This window comes from Paramisgurnus dabryanus, chromosome 12, assembly GCF_030506205.2.
Source record: "Paramisgurnus dabryanus chromosome 12, PD_genome_1.1, whole genome shotgun sequence".
In the NCBI taxonomy this organism is placed as follows: domain Eukaryota; kingdom Metazoa; phylum Chordata; class Actinopteri; order Cypriniformes; family Cobitidae; genus Paramisgurnus; species Paramisgurnus dabryanus.
In genome coordinates, this window is record NC_133348.1 from 33,146,359 (window position 1) to 33,170,171 (window position 23,813).

General features: G+C 36.1%; 2 protein-coding genes across 6 annotated transcripts in view; one reads left to right on the plus strand and one right to left on the minus strand.

Moving 5' to 3' along the window:
* Positions 1–1,614: 1,614 nt before the first annotated feature.
* Positions 1,615–18,685, plus strand: sytl3 (synaptotagmin-like 3). 3 transcript variants are annotated; one of them, XM_065268912.2, is made up of 16 exons: positions 1,615–1,717; positions 2,794–2,999; positions 3,089–3,304; positions 3,615–3,676; positions 4,029–4,083; positions 4,374–4,449; positions 4,553–4,625; positions 5,735–5,841; positions 8,339–8,470; positions 8,730–8,893; positions 8,981–9,080; positions 9,378–9,539; positions 12,155–12,254; positions 12,759–12,837; positions 15,345–15,538; positions 17,092–18,685. In XM_065268912.2, the coding sequence occupies exons 2-16, from the start codon at positions 2,851–2,853 to the stop codon at positions 17,187–17,189; spliced, it is 1,767 nt and encodes a 588-aa protein (XP_065124984.1). In that variant the 5' UTR covers positions 1,615–1,717; positions 2,794–2,850; the 3' UTR covers positions 17,190–18,685. The 3 variants fall into 3 exon arrangements, with proteins under 3 accessions (XP_065124984.1, XP_065124985.1, XP_065124986.1); XM_065268913.2 differs by having other exon boundaries at positions 17,095–18,685; XM_065268914.2 differs by having other exon boundaries at positions 12,158–12,254.
* A 136-nt stretch (positions 18,686–18,821) lies between these two features.
* The window catches only part of ezrb (ezrin b), a 38,444-nt gene continuing 33,452 nt past the window's right edge, over positions 18,822–23,813 (minus strand). For all 3 annotated transcript variants that reach the window (XM_065268915.1, XM_065268917.1, XM_065268918.1), the window contains exons 11-14: positions 22,547–22,707; positions 22,372–22,464; positions 21,772–22,017; positions 18,822–19,161 (exon numbers count right to left, since the gene is read on the minus strand). In XM_065268915.1, coding sequence (XP_065124987.1) covers positions 18,997–19,161; positions 21,772–22,017; positions 22,372–22,464; positions 22,547–22,707 — 665 coding nt within the window. In that variant the 3' untranslated portion in view covers positions 18,822–18,996. The remainder of the gene's footprint in view (positions 19,162–21,771; positions 22,018–22,371; positions 22,465–22,546; positions 22,708–23,813) is intronic.

The following is a 23,813-nucleotide window of genomic DNA, read 5'->3' on the forward strand; positions in this document are numbered from 1 at the left end:
AAAAATATGAAAGCCTGATTAAATTCTAATGTTAATGCATATTTTGTGATAAGATATGAAGACCAATGTTAGATACAGTTTTCATGACCTGATTTGGTATTCAAATGGTGAGTATTAAAAAAAAATTCTGCATGCAATAAATGATATCAAACAAGGGACATCTCATTGAAAAGCTTCCACAAGAATTTACTTGAAAATCTTTTTAAATCATATTTAAACAGGGTCCAAGTCCAAGTGGAAAAAACACTCAATATTGATTAGAATTTCATGCCTGAGGTGGGAAAATGTATTTTCTTAAAGGTTTGACTAATCCACTATCACGTGAAATAATCAAAAATATAACTATTTAAGGTATATATTTTAAAAAAAGTATGACCCAAAAGGCACCCAATTCAGAGAATCACCCAGATATATAAACAATAAATGAAGAGTTTGTTTCTAAAACGCAATAAATCCATTTTGATTAATTTCGGGTAAAACGTGTTTTCAATACCAAGAAAGTGACAAAATGAAAACCACTATTTTTGTTACAAACTTTCACTTTGCATCTTTAGGTTATAAAAACATTACAAATTCAAATCCATAATTAGATTTTAAAAGATTTATTATAAAAACTGTTTTTTTTTCAAAATGCTATAAATCTATTAAATCAATATATAAATATTCATATTTGCCATGTTATATTCATTTAGTCGAGAGTGGTATACACTGATTAAAAAAATAAACATTAATGTCATTAATCAAAACACTTACTTTGTCATATTAAGAACACTGACATGGCTGCTGTCATTCTTGGGACGTCATCTCTGAAGTTTTTTGACAGCGATCAGCTGTAAAATGTTTTGGTCCTGCTCGATTTTCTTTGACTTTGGGTAAAATAATGGAAAGTTTTTCATAAGACCACCTGGGGTCAATGTGTTCGCATGACAGAAGCTTGATGCTGTCGTCTGAGAACAAGAAACAGCCGGCATTTTTCCATCTCCTGAGTGACTCTCGCGTAAAGTATTCGATTTTTAAGGCTTATGTTTCTCTCCGCCACAGGTTTATCAATGCCATCAAAATAACTATTTGTTTGTTGATCATAAAGTACAAAGAAGATGAGGAAAACTAGGATTATGTGTGTATTCAATTTGCCGCCATTGTTGTTTACTAATTAACTAATAAATATATATATATAACAGTATATACTGTAACGGTAGGTCCCACAAACAAACTTTAAGTGAATAAATATTTTTGAATAATGGAGTCAAAGCCAAAAAGCATTAGTTTGTGCCCCCATAGCTATCAATATCAATCAAAGTCAGTGTGGTTTCACCAACAGGAAATTGTTTAGTTGTGATGTTAGAAAGTGCCAGGAAATTATATCACAAAAATGACCTATGTTAGCACAAATCTGCCGCAAAGATTTTACTTTAGATTTTTAGCTCAGTAAATGACATGGTTTGTGTGTATGTAAGTTGAATGATGTCCATGTACTTACTATACTCAAAAAGCAACTTTTTATTGTGAAATATCTCACAGGTGCTTTACGACACATCAGGGCTTGAGACAGGACAGAGGGTCCCTATCTGCTGACGCATTTCAGTTTCTCAGGGCCCGTGCTCGTGTCATATAATCATCTCAGGAAGGAAACAGGAAGTGAAAAGTGACGTGCGGCTCTGTCTCTTTAACAGTCGCGATTGCATCTCTGAGCTCTCACATCACACTTGATGAAAAGGTAAGAGTTTCTACATTAAATATTTTGTAATGCTGCAATAAATGTAATGTATTTACAGTATATATGTTAGTAGTGTAAGCTGGGGTGGGCATGAGCTTGCAAAGCAGGTGGGCAACAGAATGTGCAATTTTATAGAAAAATAATACCTACCTAATATCTTTGAGCATGTCTAGAATATTCTCAGCCGGATAAACTTTTTAGTACAAGAGATTTGAAAACAACCAGAGGATGCTTTTTTAAAAGAATTAGATGAATATATATAAAATATAACATTTGGATATATTTAGTTTTCTCTCTGTGAATTTTCTCACAGTTATAGAGATGCGTGAGATTTTCCTGGAAGTGGGTCTTGCGCTAAAAGCCCCTCATAATGAGATGCTTGTGGGCTCCCACATAACCCAACAGATTCATGACGGTGCATTTAAAGCACATCGCATTGACTTCACGTAAATGATCTCATGCAGAATGTGGGAACTGATAGACTCGTCCCACCTTCATCTGTAGTTGATTGACTCAGTTTAACCACCATTGATATGTGTTGACTTTCACGTCAACAGACTAACATCACTGCAGAAAGAATAGTTTGGTTGCTAAATCCAGTTTAACGCAATGACACCTTTAAAAAGTTTTTTTAGGGTTGCTCTTTAAAAAGTTTGAAATTGACTGACCTACAGTAATGCACAATAGCCACAAGTCCAAAACTAACTTAACTTAATATAAGGAATACAAAACAGTAACTTAAAAAGCATTATGACATTGCTTCACCGTTTTTGGCATTTGTGAGACAGCAGGTGAGCCACACAGGTCTCACGCAGACATGTATGTATCCTCATGAAAATAATACATTAAACCAGCTTACAATTTAAGAAAGAATTAAAGAAATTAACCAGTCAGTCAGTTGCTGTGGGCGGGGCTTTGTTTGTGTGACATCATGTCTAATGATGTGGCTTTGGTTTTATGGGGATGAAAAAAAGATTTTTGGATTGGATTTTTTTATTGTAGGATTGTTACAATGCCAAAACACATTTATGTCCAAACACCTTGTAAAAGTGGATTACCCTTTAATGGTATTTCAGCAAGGAGTCAATTAAGTAAATCAGATCAGAGATCTTCTGAAGTAAAGTGAACCTGATATGAAAATAGACCGGCAAACCTGGGGAAGCCGAGAAGATGACTTCTACAGCACAGATCTGGAGCTGTTCCAGGTTCTGGAAAGAGAACGAGTCCTGGAGGTTCTCAGACGAGACAAAGCTCTCCGAACCATTGAAGCAGAAAGAATCAAGTAGGACATTTGTGTTTTAGTTTGTTAGTGTGCGCCATGCGGAAAAAGATATCTCCTTGGAATATTAATGTATTTCATACAAACTTTAGGAAGCTAAGGACGGAACTGCAGAATATCTGTGGACAGGGTGCGAAAAGCTTCACACGGCCGTATGGACAGAGGTCATGCGCGAGATGTCAGAGGCTTTTGGGAAAGTTTTGGGACTGTGGATCTGTGTGCTGTGGGTGCAGTCACCGCATTTGTAACAGGTGTCGGGTCGTCCGGTCTGCGCGGGACTGGAAGTGCACAGTGTGTCACGCTTATAGGTGAAGATAAACCCATTTATGCATTTATGAATGTGAATAAATGGAAGTTTCATAATGTATAAATCTGTGGGTGAATGACATAAGAGTACATTTTCAGTAATAACTGAAATGCAGAATGCATCAGAAGTTTCGTAATGAATAAAACCTGTTGGATTCAGCTGTGGGTGGATGACATACATAAGAATAAAAAAAGATACATTTATATATTATTAATGTGCAAACATGGATAGTTTATATTTATGCCACATAATTTGTGCTGCATGCGTGCAAAAGCTTTTTTTGTTTTATTTAATACAACTACTGTCTTCAGGGAATTTAAGATCAAATCTGGTGAATGGTTTCTGGAACAGCATGCAAAGAAATTTCCTGCAGGTATGTTTGCTTTTATTACAATGGCATAGACTATATCATTTAGCAATCCAGTCACATATACGTAAAGTAGAAATTTGTAATGATAAAGCTAAAATACAATATATTAATGTATATAATTGTTTTGTCAGCATAGTTTTATGTCTTTTATGTACTGTATCACTTCATGTCATGGTCACTTCTCAAGTAATGAAATACCAAATTCAAAGTTAATATTCATTTCTAATAAGCAGAGGTGTGCACATATCGCCTCAGGGCAATGCAATGATATGTCCAGCTGTATTTATTGTTTATGACTTTTGTATAAGCAGAAATGTTGCTGAAATTAATTTAACCGTTTGTTGTTTTGTTTTAGGAAACAGACATGAGACCACTGGAGAGAAACTGTTACAGTCTTATCAACAGCTCAGGTGTTAAATTGCTTCAATATAATACAATACATTATTATATGTATTATATGTGCTTCTGTTGAGCTCAGTGGTTCAGCAGCGCAAAAGGTCATGGGTTCAAACTCAGCGAACACGTCTACCTTGTAGTAATGTAATGTACTTTAAGTCACTTTGAATAAAAGTGCGTCTGCCATGATAATAGTATTATATAATGTCAATACAATTACTGGCAAACTGACCCACCATTTATAAAAAAAATTGTGCCAAGCCCTTTCACCAGACATATATAAAAAATATATTTTCTATTTTAGTTACATTACAGTTGTGCCTCCCACCCCTCCTCCATTCTTTGAAGTTCCTGTGAGAAGCTCATTTAACAGATTCGAGGTATAAGACCATGAATAAGACTAACTTCTGCAAACTTGTTCTTGTTTCTATTTACCTTGTCACCTAATGTTTTGTGCATTTTTGTGTGTTTGTATATTTCTAGAATCTCAAAAGTTCAAAGCCCTTTACGATATCCATGGAAAACCTGATGGTGTCTGTCAGCACTCACATACGAAGTAAGAGAAACTCCTGTGAAATATAAAAAATCAGATATCAGAGAGAGAGAGAGAGAGAGAGAGAGAGAGAGAGATAGATTTTTTAGATATTAAAGGTGCCATAGAATGTAAAACTGTATTTATCTAGGCATAGATGAATAATAAAAGTTCTGTATATGGTAATGACATATCATGAGCAGTGTTGGGTAAGTTACTTAAAAAGTAATTAATTTCTAGTTACTAATTACATTTTCAATCATGTAATGATATTACTCTAAAAAATGACTGTTTTCAGAAAGTATTTATTACTAATTACTTTCTAAATCCTGTTTATTAAATGATACAAAGATAGGAAATGGCTCAAATAAATCATATAAAGCACATAATTTATTCTGGTCACAATTTTTAACTCTTTCCCCCCCAGCATTTTTTTTTTAAGTTGCCAGCCAGCGTCAGCATTTATACAAAAGTTTAATGCGTTCCAGAAAAAGTTTTTCTTTAAATATATAAACATACAATATAACAAAAGAAAGGACAGACCCTCTGCTCTCAAAAAAAAAAAAAAAAAAAACGTTTCATACTACCTTAATTTGTTTTCTTTTTATCACCTCTCAAATATTGGTAGGTTTCTTCGAAAACACCAAATTTTGAGCAAAAAGCTGATAATTGTATTTTTGTGGAGGACTTTTGATAGAGATCAGATTCAGAGTGATCATCAAAACATACACGGACATACAGCTGTTTGCCCTAAAGACAATACTTCCGGGTTTTATAAGTTTATAAGAAACAGCCAATCAGTGCAGAGCTCAACATTATTATTCATGACCCTTTTTAAATAAGGTAATAATAGACCATTTTATTCTGGGAGCAGATCCAAGGGTTGTAAAAGGACATGTAAAACTATCTCTGGATATTTTTTGCACTTAATAAAGTTACATACCTTCTGTGTAGATATCAGAGAATAATTTAACAGATTATTTCAATGCATTCTTTGGCACCTTTAAACTAACATTACTAAACTTGCTTCATTGAGTATAAAAGATCAATAATTCCTGCCAAAGTTGGTGTATATGTTTAAAAGTGCACGTTAACATCAATTTGATCCTGGATATTTTATGTTTTGATTCTAGATCTCTCTAAATCTCAGAATGACTTGAGTGTGCCAGCAGATCACCTGACTGTAGATAACGCCATCCGAAAGAGCCAATCAGAGAGCGCCATCAACAGAGCATCCAATGTAAGAGCTGAATGCTTTCTGTCTGTGTTGATCCTGAAGTTGATCAGGTGTTTCATTACTGTACAAGTTCTCATGAGCTTCAAACCTCCATCTTACGAACCAAATCACTTTCATTATGGCAACAATTCTGACCAATTCACCAACCCTGTTCCTGGAGATCTACTTTCCTGCAGAGTTCACCTCCAACCCCAAACAAACACACCTGAACCTGCCAATCAAGCTTTTCACGGCTACCCAAAAATTGGAGGCAGGTGTGCTGAAGCAGGGTTGGATCTAAAGTAGGCAGAAGGGTAGATCTCCAGGAACAGGGTTGGTGACCACTGCTTTAAAGGATCTGTTTTAATTTTCTGAAATATGAATTTGTTGGCTTTACGTTTGACACACCTGTTAGCTTTATGATCATCTGCTAGTCCTAATAAAAGCTGCACTACACATATTAAAGGGATAGTTTACCCAAAAATGAATGTTGTACTTAACATGTATGAGTTTCTTTATTATGTTTGTTGAACACAAATGAAGATATTTTGATAAATGATGGTAAGCACACAGCTGACGGTACCCACTGACTTTTTATAGTAGGAAAAACAAATACTATAGAAGTCAATAGGTGCCGTCAACTGTGTGCTTACCATCATTTATCAAAATATCTGCTTTTGTGTTCAACATAATAAAGAAACTCACAACATGACGGGTGAACTATCCCTTTAAGCAAATAAATGGGGTTTTAAAGAACTTGCATGGAGATTTGGTCTAGCCTAAACATTGTGCTGTAGACCACCACTGCAGCACAGCTGTTTTTACTTTCCCAAAAAAAACTATGTACTTTTTATGAACTCGTGCTAACTAGAAGTCAATTGTTCTTTGTAGACATGAGTCATTTCTAGTCATCTCTATTAAATATATGCTGTGTTAATAAAACAAAACAGTTTTGCATGGTTGGCCCAAAATGCCAAAAAACACCATCGGACAAACATACTTTCTTGTTGCAAAGAAACTCCAGCTCTGTGTATTATACAGCAGATGCTTAATGTTGTAAATATGTGTCTGTATGATGAGCTGTAGTAATTGATAGCTATGATGATGTGAGGAAAGGTTGTTGACCTTCTTTTATGTTGAATTGAAATAGTTGAGGCTGAACAAAGTCATACAGCTTTAAACTACATCTTTCTACTGTTTATCTGATAGCACGGATATAAGTCACTAAAAGGATAACAATTACAAAGGAGACCAAGGGCGAGCCATTATGTAAAACAGCAATTTTTCTGGATTTACAAATCCTTGGGAACTTTTGGGATAATTTAAGTACACGACTGCATTAAATATTATTACACTGTGCAAGTGGTTTTTGGATATATTATTACAAAATCTCACATATTGGTGTCTTTTGAAAAAAACAAAAATGCACCGAACTGTTGAGTTAAAGGACAAGTTCGGTATTTTACACTTAAAGCCCTGTTTTCAGATTGTTTATGATGAAATAGAACGGTTTTGACTGAAATTTCGACATATGCAAAACACATTTTGTGGTGTTTGTGTTTCAGCTCCTACCTTTACAATGGGTTTAATGGTGCACTGGAACTATCCTTCCTAAAATGCATTAAACTTTCGTTTACAAAGACGTGAAACTCACCGAGTGGTCAGGGGTGTTCACTGATATGCTCACACAAAAATCGCTGCAAAAGACGCATTCCAACAGGTTTTATCGTAGTTTTTGTCCAACTCCATTGACATGTATTAGATGTGCTGTGAGGTACGGTATTACTCCGCGCCGGGAACTTTGTTTCTATTCTTGCAATTGGAAATGGCGGATTAGCGCCACCACCTGGGCTGGAGTGTCTATTATTCAAGCTCTAAACGGAAGAATATACGGGTGTGAGGCGATTGGAAAAATAGGTCCACAAGTTAACAACGAATGCTAAAACAGCTGTTGGAAAGCATCGTTTGCAGCGATTTTTGTGTGAGCATATCAGTGAACACCCCTGACCACTCGGTGAGTTTCACGTCTTTGTAAACGAAAGTTTAATGCATTTTAGGAAGGATTGTTCCAGTGCACCATTAAACCCATTGTAGAGGTCTGAGCTGAAACACAAACACGCGAAAATTCTCAGGGCAGACGCAAATGTCGAAATTTCAGTCAAAACCGTTCTATTCAATCTGAAAACAGGGCTTTAAGTGTAAAATACCGAACTTGTCCTTTAAAGGTAAATAAGAAAAAAATATCAGGTTGTGTGTTGTTTGTTAGTTTTTCTCATAGTTGTGGCAATAGACTTTGACTCTTCTGTTGTGCACACTTTGTGGGTTTATTGTGAGAACTCTGGTCAACCATGATATGCTATTTATTGCATGGTGGAGATAAAATACTTATGGCGTTAAGACAGCCTCTTTGCCATTTCCCTAATCATCATCTTCAGTTTTTCAAAGCCTCAATGTATCTATGTGAGAAATAAGAGTTGCTTGCTCTCATAGAGATATGTTTATTGCTTTTGCCTTCTCACAGCGGTGCAAAGTTCCAAGTCTGCCCGATCTCTCTCAGAGCTCCAGAGGTAAAGATCACAGAGGCTCACTAAACACATCCTACCTAACAGATGACAATGTTTCATACACGTCTGAATACAGCGATGACCGGAGGGTACGTATTCCCATTTACTTTAGTTCATACTTTGGGTTTGATCTGACAAACTAATGGCTTGCAGGAAACCGAAAACAAGTTCTGCAAAAGTGTGCAAGTTAGCTGATAAGACATTGTGGTTTATTAAACCTATGGAGGCTTATCATGTTTGTCTCATTCATTTTCCCTCACAGCATGATCAGTGTGATATAAAATACATTTACATGTAAACATGATCATACACATCATACGCATTTATCCCAAAATATGTTGTGTGCAGGACAGCAATGGCAGCATAGCAATGGATTGTGGGACTTTTGAAAACAGCAGTGTGTCTGGAGAAATACAGGTTGCTATCGGTTACAGGACGTCCTGTTTGGAGATAACTATTAAAGCCTGCAGAAATCTAATGTTTGGAGATATGAAGAAGAGGAAATGTCATCCGTAAGTTGTTTTTGAGATTAGGTGTCATCGATAGGCTAAAGAGACTTATTACAGACTTAAATAAATGTTTTTATCGCATACACGCAGGTATGTTAAAGTCTGCTTGCTACCAAAGAAACACCAGGATCATAAGATGAAAACATCAGTCAAGAAAGGAAATAATCCAGTTTACAATGAAACATTCACGGTGAGAGTTTACAATAAAAATGTGCACCTAAAGATTTCATATTTGTATTTTAAGGGTACGTATTGGTAGTACATATTAGGACCTTTTTAAAGCGTACTGCCCCAGTGAAAACCATGGTAAATATTTTTGACTTTCTACTTCTGTTGCACAAGTAGTGGAAAAAAGTTCCTCAGACTCTTTAAATCTAAGAACTGGTGACTGAAAGGTTCTTTGTAGAACCAACAATAATTTGGTGGCATTATTGTAAAGAAGCATTTATTTTTTGCTAATTGTGATAAATGTTGGTTTGTGTATCAGTGTGTGCTTGCTCGTGAGCAGCTACCTACTAGCACACTTCAGATCTCAGTGTGGCACACCAGAGGACTCAAGAGAAAAGTATTTCTGGGTGAGACTTTCATCCGTCTGGCAGACTGGAGTCTGAATCTTCAGAGCACTGTCTGGTACAAACTCACTCCAAAGGTACTGAACACACATTCAGTCCGTCTCTGACATCAGGTTAAATCCATAGAGCAGAGTTTCCCAAACTGGGATTCGCGAAACCCTGGTGGTTCTATAGGGAATTGCAGGGGGTTTGTGACTCAGAGGTGATGAAAAACAATTAATTAGCACTAAATCATAAAAATAATAAAGTTAAACATGCACATCTTCCATTAATCAACTGAAACATTTCCTTAAAATTTCAGGTGGTACTTTGAATAAATGATTTAGGTCAATAGGGTTCGGCTGACAAAACTATTGAAGACATGACATTTTTTAGGGGATTAACCGAATAATTATTTAAATGTACTTAGAAAATCGTGTTTAATTGCTGAGTACGAGTGCAGTAGTTTCTTAAAGGGGCCACATCATGAAAATCTGTCTTTTGTCATGTTTAAGTGCTATAATTGGGTCCCCAGTGCTTTTATCAACCTAGAAAATGTGAATTAGATCAACCCAGTAATTTAGTTTTGGTAAACCATTCTCTGAAAGCATGTGAAAAATAGATAATTGAAATTTGGCTCCCCTTGTGATGTCAGAATGGGATAATACCGCCCCTTAATCTGCACTATGCAACCACAGCACTGCCATCTAGTGCAGAGATCAGCTCATTTGCATTTAAAAGGACACACGTTATAATAAATTATCTATATGGATTTTGAGCTAGAACTTTATGTACTCTGAGGACACCAAAGATTTATTTGACATCTTAAAAAAGTCTTGTGAAATGTGCCCTTTAAGATATTTTAAGTTCCACTTCTTAATCAAATTTTCTTTATCTTTGTAACTTTTTATCATAATGTAATTTCTGAATGTCTTTCTGCTGGCATCAATTTTACACAATAACTAAATGGCCCGTTCCACCGAATCAGTGCCATTTGCAACTCGTCAAGTTAATTATTTAAATCTTTTTTAACAGTAAATCTAATAACACACTTATTTTACTTTTTAATATATTACCATTTTGGTAACAGGACTGAAACTAACAGGACTTAGTTTTTAGTAAGGATGGACCGATATGGATTTTTTTAGTGCTAATACCGATTTTTGTTTCATCATCCTTAGCCGATGACCGATACAGCTGGGCGATTTTCTTGAACCGATATTTGGAGCCAATACTCCTTTTGCTCACTCAATTTACATCATAAAAATGACACAATGATGATGCCAAATGTTACATGTCTCAATTTTAAAAAGTAACATTTATTGAACTTAAAAAAACTATATTTAACAAATAGTAAAAACAGATTAGGGTGCTATGGAACCACCCACTGCATTCTCCACAATGACGAGGAACAACCGGCAAAGGATATTGATTTTTAGCACTTTACTACTACAAATATAGAGATGAGAAATAAAAACCCACTTTGTGCAGCTGTGATCAGCTGTTAGGCCGAGCTTTCGATGTTGTCATGGAAAGGTTTGTTGTTTTTAGTCACATGACCTGCAATTGCTTGCGGCTTCCAGCACTCTGTCTGTAAATAATGGCGGAAAAAATCGGCAAACACAACAGCCACATATTGGCCGATGCCGATACATATAAAACCTGCAAAAATCGGCCGATATATCGGTCTATCACTAGTTTTTAGCATAAATTTAGCAAATACATTAAATATAGCAGCTAATTAAATAGTTTCTAATAGCATGAAGACACTGAGCAAATTCTAGGGATTTACCTCACTTTTTATTTTAAAATAAACCGATAATATCAAAGAAATAATATAGGTAACAATAATATAGCATCAATGTCATAAAATATACAGAAAAGAAAATGAGAAAAGTGACTTTTGATCTTCTCATGGCCTTCAGAAGATCCAGATGATGTAACCTCCTCTTGAAACTGTGAAATTCAGGGGACATGACTAAAATGTGCATTTGATCTTAATATTAAAATATATACTTTTCCAATGGGAAAAAATATTTAAATTAGGCTAAGATGGAATATGAACCCACATGAAAATGCAAAAAAAGATCGGAAGAATTTTATGGTTTATATTTAAAGGTAAAGTATAGAGATAGAGAGCAGGCACAGATAAAAATGCTGTTTTCAGTGTTTTATGTAGTTTTTTATTAAAGTTTTAAATTATATAGTTTAAATGGTGTTAGATTAACATGCAGGACACTTTGCTTATTACTAAAATGTATTTTAGAGTTAGTTTTCTTGCATTTTTTATACATAGAGGGGTGGTTTCCCAGACAGGGATTAGCTTAAGGTTTAATTAGGAAATATTAAAAACATTACTTGTGAGCATTTTGAGGCAAAACAAACGGCACTGATGTATTTTAAGATATGTCAGTGCAAGTTGTTTTCAGTTTGGACAGCTTTTACATATATTCAAGTCTAATCTAATCCCTGTCCGGGAAACCGCCCCATAATGTCCTGGGGACAGAAATGGCACAGATTCGGCCCAAATGTATTTGTTTATTCATTCATTTAGTCATTGTTTCAGCAGACCTTCGGAAAGCTTCGTTTTTATATAAGGCCCACTTATTCGATTCACAATAAAGAAAAGAGTGACACTAAATTGACCTTATGTATAGTATGGGAAACATGATGTCTGCTGATTTGAAATATGAAGTCTTTTGTTCTGTAATAGCAGGAGAATCCACTGGGTGGAGATGTGGAGCTGCATACTTCAGACCTGCTGCTTAAAACTCAGATGAAGTTCCTGCCACAGACAAACCCACATACTGATGGTATGACAGACAGACTTACTGTGTTTACCACATTCACTCACAGTAAAGCCAAAATAAAGAAACAAATGACTGTGTTTATGTCATGAGAGAAAAATACATATAAGAATAAAGCAGTTGTTTTTAATTATTCAAAATTGCTTATCTTTCACATATGATTATTATTATTTTAAGTTGTTAAACATCTTTCACTATAGTAAGACTTCCTTAAACACATTGTATTACTTCCTCAAACACATGTAGATCCCGAAATCACAATGTCACTTTCATGTCATGAGAATTGGCACACCTACTATTTTGAATACAACATTCAGTTGTCTGTATAAAACTGAACTTATAGTTATAATGTTCGATTTCTGGCTTATATTGTTGCCATTATTTATCCTTTACTGCCATTTGAATTGGAAATACATGTATTAACAGGCATTCTTATTATAAATATAGGCTATATTATGAAAATAAATGATTTTAAAATATAAAGGCTTTTTTAATCTATGCATTCAACAGGAACACACGGGCAGCTCGTCGTTCTCATATGTGATGTTTCAAAACTGCACTCAATGTCAAAAACAGCTTACATTGAGGGGTGAGTACACAAGAGCTGTGTGGATGTTAATGAGTATGGTTATATTTTATGTTTATATTTATTATAAAATGATGAAAAAAAATCAATTACTATTTATTATACCATCTATTATATCAGTGAATCAAATAAAAAGGGGGAAATTGCTAGAAAATATAAGTTATGGATGTTGGGTGTTTTTGTAATATTTTTAACATGCCCCCAATAAATTGAAAGTACCCCCTTAATTTATTGTCATAATTCATATGTGTGCCATCAGGGCCGTAATCACTGGAGTAGAAGACAAGTATGATTTTAGGTGTGGAGGTGGGCTGTAACCGTGTGTTTCTTTTTTTAGGAAACACTCTTGGTGAAAAAGGGACAAACCCAACCTGTTGGCTTGTAATTTAGTCTGCAGGGTTGTTTCATTCCAAAATGCTGGGTTGTTTCAACCCATTGTTGGGTAAAATATACAGTTTTTTGGGTTCTTTTAACCCAACGGCTGGGTTTGTCCCCCTTGACCCAACACAGGGATGAAAATAACCCATGTTTATACGTTTGTGTGTTCATGTTTATATAAAATGTATATAAAGAAATATAGTAACACTTTACTTGAAGGAGTGTTCATAAGACTGACATGACACGTGTCATTAAATGATGGAGATTTTATGCACGTCATTATGACAACTGTCATTAAGTGTCATTTGTTCTATTATGTCATTTTTAATGCAAAGATGACATTGTTTGAGATGTCTTTGTTATGACAACTTGACATTAACCAATACAACATAACTTGTCATGACAACTAAGACAACATAACTGACCACTTTTTACCAGTGATACAAATTAAGGATTTTCTTTTTCCGGGTGGATTATCAAGACTATTGGTCCTCCTTGTTGTCAATCAGGAGTGTTGCGCAATTGCATTTTTTAAAAAAGTGGAGAAGGCGGTTCTTTTCTAAAATTCGAGAAAATCCTCCGCTACACCTTTAAAATGTCGTTAAGTGTTAATACTCTGTCAAGTAGTTTTAACAACATCATGAATATTCTTCAGTTCATAATGTTTCCTCCATGTGTTGGAGAAATAAAATCAATCATCCAATAATAATAATAATAATAATAATAATTTAAATTGATAAAATTATGTTTTATTGCTTTTGGAGACAGATTTACCTAAAATTAAATTAAAACAGTATAATAATGGGTTAAGCCATGCAGCTTTAAGTTCATATCAAAGTTTAAAAAAACCTTATCGTGCAAAAAAAGTTAATTACATTAAATTAATTAAATGACATTTTTTGTTTGTTTTTTCTTTTTCGTTCGAAAATTTCAGAACCGTCTGTGTGTGCTGTAAAGGTAGAATAAGTTCTGTTTGTTGTCAGTTTTTTAATGTATTGTGCACATACATAAAGTTAAGTATCATATTTTGACCTGTATGTTGCATTTTGTTAAGGTATTTAAAATTATTTGACATAGTATTAACCAGGCCCAGATTAACACAGTGAAGTGCTCCAGGGGACCAAATTTCAAGTGCCCCCCAAAAAAATGTATATATATATATATTTATATAACTGGGCTCTGATGTAGACATTTATTTTCATCTATAATGTCGTTGGTGTTAATGTAGGCTAAAAGTTATTTGGCTCTCTTTATCTCTCATCTCTGCAATGTTTCATTTTAAATCCGCGCTGGCACGTCTGGTCTCCTTGCGGTTCTGAGTGAGATGTGTTGACTTTACCCGGGCTGCGTAGACCCAGCGGTAGAATCAACTAAGCGCATGGTGACATAAAACGATATACGCGTCATGCAAATGAGCGGTTAAAACCCGATTGTGCGTTCCGTAGTCTTGTTACCGGTGCCCGCACATGCGCGAGTACTTGTAAAAAAAAAACATTCTGGCCGCAGGCCCTTGGTGCCCCCCTATTGCCTGCCCAATTCCGTCTATGGATAATCCAGCCCTGGTATTAACACTTCATGACATTTTACTAACAAGATCGATTTGTACCACTGTAGTTGAGGTCAAGAAAGATATTTATGATGTTTTTATAAAAATATTTCACAGTATTAACACTTATTGACATTTTAGTGACAGTTTAATGTAACGTTATCCCATAAACATTGGGTTGTTATTATGCAACCATGGGGTATAATAACCCAGCAGTTGGGTTAAAATAAGTTTGACACTTTTTGAAAATACACTTAATGACAGTTGTCATAAACATGCATAAAACCCCCTTTATGTTCATGACACGTGTTATTTCATTATTATAAAGGTGTCATGTCAGTCTAATAAAAAACCCTTCAATTAAAGTGTTACCAGAACTATTTTAAATTATGCATAATTACTAATGAAATTAATTGGTAACATGTCAAAAGTAAAAAAAATATATATATAAACTATACTATACAGTGCTAGATAAGTTGTGTGGGTCAAAGGCATCATGGTTCATAACAATAACTTATTTTAAACTGCATGCAGAATGGCAAATAAATGGAATTTGGTTGCATTAAATGGCTTATGGTGTTCCCAGAATCCTTTGCCTTCCTGGAGATCGAAAGCTGGTACAGAGAACTCCAGCAGTAAAGACAACAGGGACCCTTCAGATGAACTTCAGCAGATTCACACAACAGGAGCTCCTGCACGCCACAATGGTGTTCAGTCTGTGGGACAAACCCAACTTCAGCTTCAATGAGCGTATACTGAGATCAGCGCAACTGTGTGGAGGTGAGCATATACACCCTTGAAAAGTGCATTTCTGAAAAAACAAATCTTGTGCTTTTGTGTGACCCTTTACCCACGTCAGTAAGTGTTGGGATAAAGCTCAAGACAACTTGTCAGCAGCCTTTAAAGGTCCACTGTGTAGATTTTTAACAGAATCTAGTGGTGAGGTTGTGAATTGCAACTAACGACTCAGTCCACAGCTCACACCTCCCTTTCAAAATGCATAGAGAAGCTACGGTAGCCACCACAGGAAAAACACGACAACGTCTAAAGGTACATTCACATTGCAAGCGACTAGCAGTAGCAGATCGACGCGATCTCCTTGATTTCAATGGAAGCTCGGCGACACAAGCGACAGTGACCGTTGACGGCTGGATGGGCTGATGTCCAGTCGAGCGACAAAGTTGAGAAACGTTTTACTTTATGGAAATTATGAGCAACATTCGGGAGCGACTACCAATGAGAACGAAGCAGTGGAGTTCACGTCATCTCTCTCTCGTCAGTTACTGGATTGGACGTTACTCATTTGTTTGTGACAACCAGAAATAGAAACGCCTCTTTTGAAAGAGACGAGCGACACAGAGCGACAAAGCCGCTTATAATGTGAATGTACCGTAAGACAGCATAGTGACAAATTGCACTCTATAGAACAGTTTGTCTGTTTAGGGCTACCGTAGAAACATGGTGGCGCAAAATGGCGACTTTCATGTAAAGTTGGTTTTATACTTACTGTATGCATAGATTATACAGCGTAGCCTGGTGTGCACCTCTCCTAAAATGTCAGTGCTACACGATCCGCAAGCACCCTTGATTGGTCTGCTAGAACCCCTCTCTCAGTCAAAAAGATCTGCTTTGCATTTCCTCACATGCATTTCTGCCAGCAACAGTTAAAACAACGATGTACCAAGTTGAGCTATATTTAGCAACTCAGGACATGTAGCCTACAACTTCGAGGCATGGCGTAGGTCCTATACAGAAGTATAAGCTAACTTTAGGTGTATTTAGATTAAAAATGGTTTATTCTAAGATAATAAAAACAATACAGTTCATTTTGTAAGGTCTTGATCATATAGTTATGTATATTATATATTTCATTTCTGTCAAAAGATCATTCTTAAAGTCACACAATGCACCTTTAAAGGCACACAAGGCAAGTCTGAGTATTACTAGCTCCCCCTAGTGTCTGGGAGTAAATGCGTTCTATATCTAAGACTATACGAGACTGAATGACACCGGGTCGGATACAGCGAACTTGCAAGTGGGGTATTCTTCCTACAGACGGTAGGGGCGGGCGAGAGAGTCTTCATTCGTCATGTAATGAGTCATTTAACCATATACCGACTTACGAAGATGATTTATTAACACAAAAATGCTGCCTTGTGTCCCTTTAAACAAACTAACTGTATTTACTGTCATAAAGCATATAGCATAAGTTACTGTACATGTTAACATTGTAATGAATGCGGCATCACTGACATGAGTGCAAAACGTTTATGAGAAAACAGATGGTAAAATTATTTTTGTGTCTACTTGTATGACATCACTGTGTATTTCAGCAGATTTGTCATGGCAACGGCTCCAGCAGATGCCAGGCGTGTGGCATGACATCATTCTTCCATTGCATGCTGATGTGAATACAAACACAAGGTCCTAAAAGAAGAACCCAAAGATGCCAGCAAGTGCATTATAAACAATATCCAGAAAAAACTAATGCCCAAAATGAGCGTTCACCTAATCAAATGTTTTTGTTATATATTGTCTACAAAGATGGAATTTATTACATATTTATATTTTGTTATTAAATAAAACTCACCCACATCTGGTCATCATAAATCTTTATTTCTAATATAATAAACACCTTTTCTTAGGGGAAAATAAATAAATCCAGCAGTTGTGAACCTTTACGGTTTATTATTATTATGTTTACAGGTTTTTATTATACATTCTCATGGGCTTTTCACACTTGAAAATTGTTAAGCAAGGGTGACCCTGGATCAGCATGTGCTATGTTTTACACCGTTCAAACTTTGGGTTAGTAACTCACACTGTAATTTACACCTTTGGCACCACGATTCGGCTAACCCACCTCTCAAAACTACAAGAGTGAAATGTTGCTTCTCCCAGGGTTAGACATACATTCGTGTGAAAAGCTTATCGATGCATGGTGATTTAAGTCTTATAAAAATATTTAAAGGACAAGAAGCAATGTGAATGTGTAAAACTGATTCTGATAGGGCAAATTTTTGTAATAATTAGCATCATACAGAGAAAACGGATACATTGTAAAACAGCCACTGAACAAACCCATCATACGGCCAAATAACATTTTGATAGTTTTCCAAGTGGCAGCATACTTAAATGTAATTTTTTTTGTTAGTCAAACTGCTGAATGTCAAATCAGCCAAGCTACCGTCAACAGTGTCAATTTGAAAAAAAAAATACATAAAGAGCCGCTCGTCTTAACCCCAGCACAAAATCAAAGCCATTAGGATCCTTATCAAGATTATCAAAGTCAGGATTAATCAAAATATAAAAAATCTGTATCTAAATTTTGTAAATTCTACCGATTTAAACATGCATCAATATAGTAAAAAACTATAACTTATGTATCTTTTTAAACATACATATCATCTAGTATCAGGAAATATTACTTTTTAATCATCATTTGGGTCAGTACAGAACCAAGAAACAAAGCCGTACTGTTATTAGTAGAGAAGCAAAAAAATAAATCTGCCCCCAAAAAACCTCTTACATATCCCGAAAGACTGAATAAATAAACACTTGAATAAATCGCCTGGCAAAAGTCATATTCAACATGAATGAAAGTTTTAATATAAGTCAATACATAATAAGAGAGTGGAGATTATACTGCCAAGCCCTGCGCTGAGTGAATCAATGAAACAAAACATCTACATCTCATTACAACCCCTTATTACAGCCCTTAACTGGTTAAAACTAGTCAGATTAGTCAATTACAAACAATCAAGTTATTACCAAAAGGGGGATGCGTCGTTGGCACGTGTGTTTAAAATGATTTCGCTTCGTACTTTAGCGGCAAGCGCAGTCACTGAAAAATTTACCGTGTAACAGTTTACAATAAGGTTGTATGAAGTGTAACAATAAAGTGTACTTTTACAAAGAATCATAGCATTTATTAACCTTGGCCTAAATATAGAAATGATAGAAAATTGATCGTTCTTAATGCAATATTAACGTATACAACCTTATTGTAAATATATGTAGTCTGACGTACGTCAAACGCCGTTTTTATTTGCGTGTATGACAGCAACAATCCTTGTGCGAAAATATTTCAGTTTCTTAGTGCACGGCTCTCGTATGAAATTATTCAAAGTCGTGTCGCGTTAGTACATTGTGTGTGCTGCTTTACGCAGGTTGTGCCTTTTGCATTGACCACTCAGACTTAGGGATAGAAAATAATAATAATTCCCGGTCCGGATCTTTTATAAGGCCTCGAATTCGTCGATTCTCTGTTTGGTGTTGCCCTGGCGGATCTGCCGGAGAGTTTTGTATTTGTCTCGGCCGGCGCGCATGTTCTCCGTATGCAGCAGGTCGTTCTGAGTCTTCTTGGTGTGATCGCGGGCGTGCTCCAGCTCTGAGGTCAAAGCCTGTGAAAGAAAATGAGGTGCAATGTTAAAAATGCATTTGGCACAGAATTTTACCAAATCTGCATTCAAGTTGTGTGTTTTTTCTTGAAATCAAACGCATGACCTTTTGTGTTGCTTACACGGTGCACTACCAGTAAAGCTGCGTGTTAAGATTAAGACTAATGATTAACAGAATCTAGATATCATACAAGGCTGACTGTAATTTGGCTGTCTGGACCAATAAACTTTTTGATCAGCGTCGTTATGAAACCTAAATATGGGTTTAGGAATAGGAATATAAACGCCATTTTTATTTAGGCTACATTTAGTATTTTAGTATTCTCTTAGGCTATGTTTACATTAATGCGTTTATCCTTTAAAACGCGTTACTTTTGCTACGTTTACGCCTTTCATCTACACTACATCACCGTTTTCGACCCTCATAAACGGATTCGTTTGCAAACGCTGAAGACCCTGTTTTAGTTTGAGAACTCAGACGTTGCGCTGCAGTGTAAATGAACGTAGACGGAGTCTTATGTAAACGAACAGCTGATATTAAAGTGACAGCGCATCATTTTCAAAGTAAAAATTATTTTATTCATGTAAATGTTGGTTTGCAACGGAGGTTTTGCCAAAAATAGTAAACATCTACCAACCAGCTATTATAAACGCTATATCGGATTGTTTTAACATGTATCCTTATAGATAATGTCTGTTTTATATGAATGTTTGAGTATTGTTGGGTTTAATGTGTTTATGTTTTGTTTAAATTTAGTTAGCTTATGAAAGATAGACTGTAATTTTAAATGCCATATAGGCGTTGTAAAGGCTAATATGAAGGGAGAATTGTAATGGGTCAGACATTATTTTCCAGTTTAATGTAAGTTTTGTTTGCTAAAATGAATTTCGTTTCAGATAATTTGTCTCTTAATTTTAATCAATGTTTTGTTGATAAGTTTTGTGAATATAAATTAATAAAAACAATAAACTCAACGTCATTAATATAATGCTTGTTTAGGCGCTTGGCTTTTAGCTATTTGTGTGTTGCTAGCGGAGGACGTGCACGGACCTCGCACACTTTTAAAAATTAATGCAATAAGCATTTCTGGTAAAGGCTAAAGCAATACTTCACCTCTTACTATGCTTGATTGAAGTTTGAATTTGCTGAAATTTATTTTTGCTTCAAGTTCGCTACTGTTTAGTACTGTTCACTTGAATGCTTTCTTTTTAAATCATAAAGACCTTTCTGTTTAGTTATAAAATCAAAATTAACCTATTAATCATATTAATATGTTGTAGGGGGGAGCTAGAACAGTATAAGTGTTTATGTTTTGTTTAAATTTAGTTAGCTTACGAAAGATAGACTGTAATTTTAAATGCCATATAGGCGTTGTAAAGGCTAATATGAAGGGAGAATTGTAATGGGTCAGAAATTATTTTCCAGTTTAATGTAAGTTTTGTTTGCTACTTTAAAATGAATTTCGTTTCAGATAATTTGTCTCTTAATTTTAATCGATGTTTTGTTGATAAGTTTTGTGAATATAAATTAATAAAAACAATAAACTCATCGTCATTAATATATAATGCTCTTTTAGGCGTTGCGCTTTTAGCTATTTGTGTGTTGCTAGCGGAGGACGTGCACGGACCTCGCACACTTTTAAAAATTAATGCAATAAGCATTTCTGGTAGGCTAAATTAATACTTCACTTCTTACTATGTTTGATTGAAGTTGGCATTTGCTAAAATTTATTTTTTGCTTCAAGTTCGCTACTGTTTAGTACTGTTCACTTGAATGCTTTCTTTTTAAATCATAAAGACCTTTCTGTTTAGTTATAAAATAAAAATTAACCTATTAATCATATTAATATGTTGTAGGGGGTAGATAGAACAGTATAAGACTTTCCCAAACACATTTTTATAGGTTAAAAATAGTGTCTGTTATAGTTGCCAGCAAAGGACCCAGGTATGAATTTTTGTCAATATCGCACACCCCTAGGCTGCGTAAACGTGCAGGTAAGCTATTATTAGAGTAATAAGTTATTTTACACTTTTATGCGCATGCCCAGTTACATGATTGGTCATGTTTCATGCGTTTATGGTGGTGTATAGTGTGGATGAAGATTCTTTTTAAAATGCCAGTATAAACGAGGATCGTTTTCATTTTAAAATGCCGTTTTAAAACGCAAATGCTCTAATGTAAACATGGCCTTAGTTTCAAGAGAAAGTTTGACTGCTTGACCAAATAACTCTGATCCAGTTTACGTTGTTCCCCAGCCACTATTTGCCCCTAAAAGCAGATGGGAAATGATACCGTAGGTTAATACGAATGTTGTTCAAGTCAAATCCTAATCCTGAAACCTGACTGGTGGAAAAGTTCCCTAGGACCAACAAGGATTTGTTGGCAGAATCATGGTAATCGTCCTATGAGTAAGCTCATATGCGATTATCCCAACAGGATGTGTTCCTGGATTAGCATCCCTTGGTTTTTCTGTAAGTACATTTGAACTTAGCCCAAAACCCAGCACTAGCCTCAACCTAAGGAAAATCATTTATGCACTTTGTTGTTATCTTCATGAAATACCCAATAGCTGATGTTCTACTACGGAGAACCTAAAGGTTTTTCCTGCTCACCATCAGCTGTTTCTGGACTCGTTCGTTCTTCTCGGCCTCTGTGATCCTCTCTTCCTCGCGGCGGTGGTCATTGATTCCTCCGGTCTGCAAGTCTGCGCTGTAGCTGCTGGCGCTCTCCCCATCTTCCCCTTCGTATTCGTTCTCGTACGAATCGTAGGTGGGTGGTGGTGGAGGGGGAGGTGGGGCCGTCATCACCATGTGAAGCTCCTCACGGGTCTTCATCAGGTCCTCCTGGGCTTCCTGGGCCTGAGGGAACACAATCCAAATGTTAGTCTACCAATCCATTCGTTGATCAGTACTATGGATATATACTCGCTCTATGTGGACACCATATTCTTCATTTTAAGCAGATTTGTAGTTGTAAAAACATAAATTGTAACACGCGTGATTGTGCCAGCATCTGATTGGACTAGAGTGTTCCAAATGTACAGAGATTAGATAGATAGAGAGATAGATAGATATACAAGGAACGACATCGCTGGGATCTTTCCATCCATCCATCCATCCATCCATCCATTTTTTATGCTAAAAATGTTACAATTAAAATTATTTATTGCATTATTTCTTTATACAATAAAATAAAGGTATAAATGTTCTTACTCTGTTCTGCCATGTAAAAGCCTCCTGTTCCTTGCGTTGTTTGGCTTCCTCCAGAAGAGCAATCCGAGCGGTGTGTTCTGCCAGCTCAGCGGCCTGGGACACATGAATAAGGATGATTGTCAATGAGAATACCGACCGACTGTGATTTTTCTGAGGAGCAGTGTTTGGTTCTCACCAGCTGTTCCTGACTCTTCATCTGATCGTGGGCTTGTCTGGCCAGTTGTTCTTTGGCGAGCAGGGCGGCCTGCCTCTCTGCCTCCAATCTGATCGCCTCCTCCTCCGCCAGTCTCCGCTCGTTCTCCAACTGCATGGCTCTCTTCGTCTGCTCTTGCAGGTCTGTAAAAAAGAACCACACGCGTTTGCAAACATCTCGGATTGATGGGCGGGGGGATGCTCTCATGGTTACAGATCTGGGATGTTAGCTTGTTTAACGCTAGATAAAAGTGTGACTAAGCTCTGCTGCACTGTGGGTGTTTGTTTATATGGTTTCATGTAGCAGGCTGTCTCACTGGTTAAACAAGTAATGTTCTTAATAACCTTTACATCATTTTATTTGTGTGGCACAAAAACAAAACATTTCATAGTTTGAAGTCTGTTTGAAGTCTTTTTAGAGAATTGTTTCATTATAAATGTTCGAAATATATTGCAGAAACAAGGTACCAAGACTGCGTATTATGTAGTACCGAATTGTGAAGTTACATCGTTAAACAGTTTTTACACATTTCTGTTTTCAGGATTATTTGGGCGGGGCTAAAACTGTGGCTTCATGACATACTGGAGCCACCATGCATTGCCCCGCCCCTAACACAAGCCAAGCATGTACACAGGTTGCTGTGGTATTTAAAGGATTAGACCATTTTCTTAAAAGAAAACTCACCACCATGTCATCCAAAATGTTGATGTCTTTCTTTGTTCAGTCGAGAAGAAATTATGTTTTTTGAGGAAAACATTCCAGGATTTTTCTCATTTTAATGGACTTTAATAGAGCCCAACATTTAATACTTAACTCAACACTTAACAGTTTTTTTCAACAGAGTTTTAAAGGACTCCAAACGATCCCAAACGAGGCATAAGGGTCTTATCTAAACAATTGTCATTTTTGACAAGAAAAATAAAAAATGTGCACTTTTAAACCACAACTTCTCATCTATATTCGGTCCTGCGATGCGCCAGTGCGACCTCACGTAATACGTTATCACGTCAAGAGGTCACGGATGACTACGCCGCAGTGTTTACAAGTGTGGAGAAAGAGGACCGTTCCAACGTTGTTGTATGTGGAATGATACTAATTAAGGTCTTTGTGTCAGTTTATTGTTTACAATGGTCCTCAAATGTGCGTTTCATATATGTAACACGTGACCTCTCTACGTCACTACGCATTTACGTGAGGTCGCGCTGGCGCTTTACAGGATCGGAGATAGAAGTTGTGGTTTAAAAGTGCA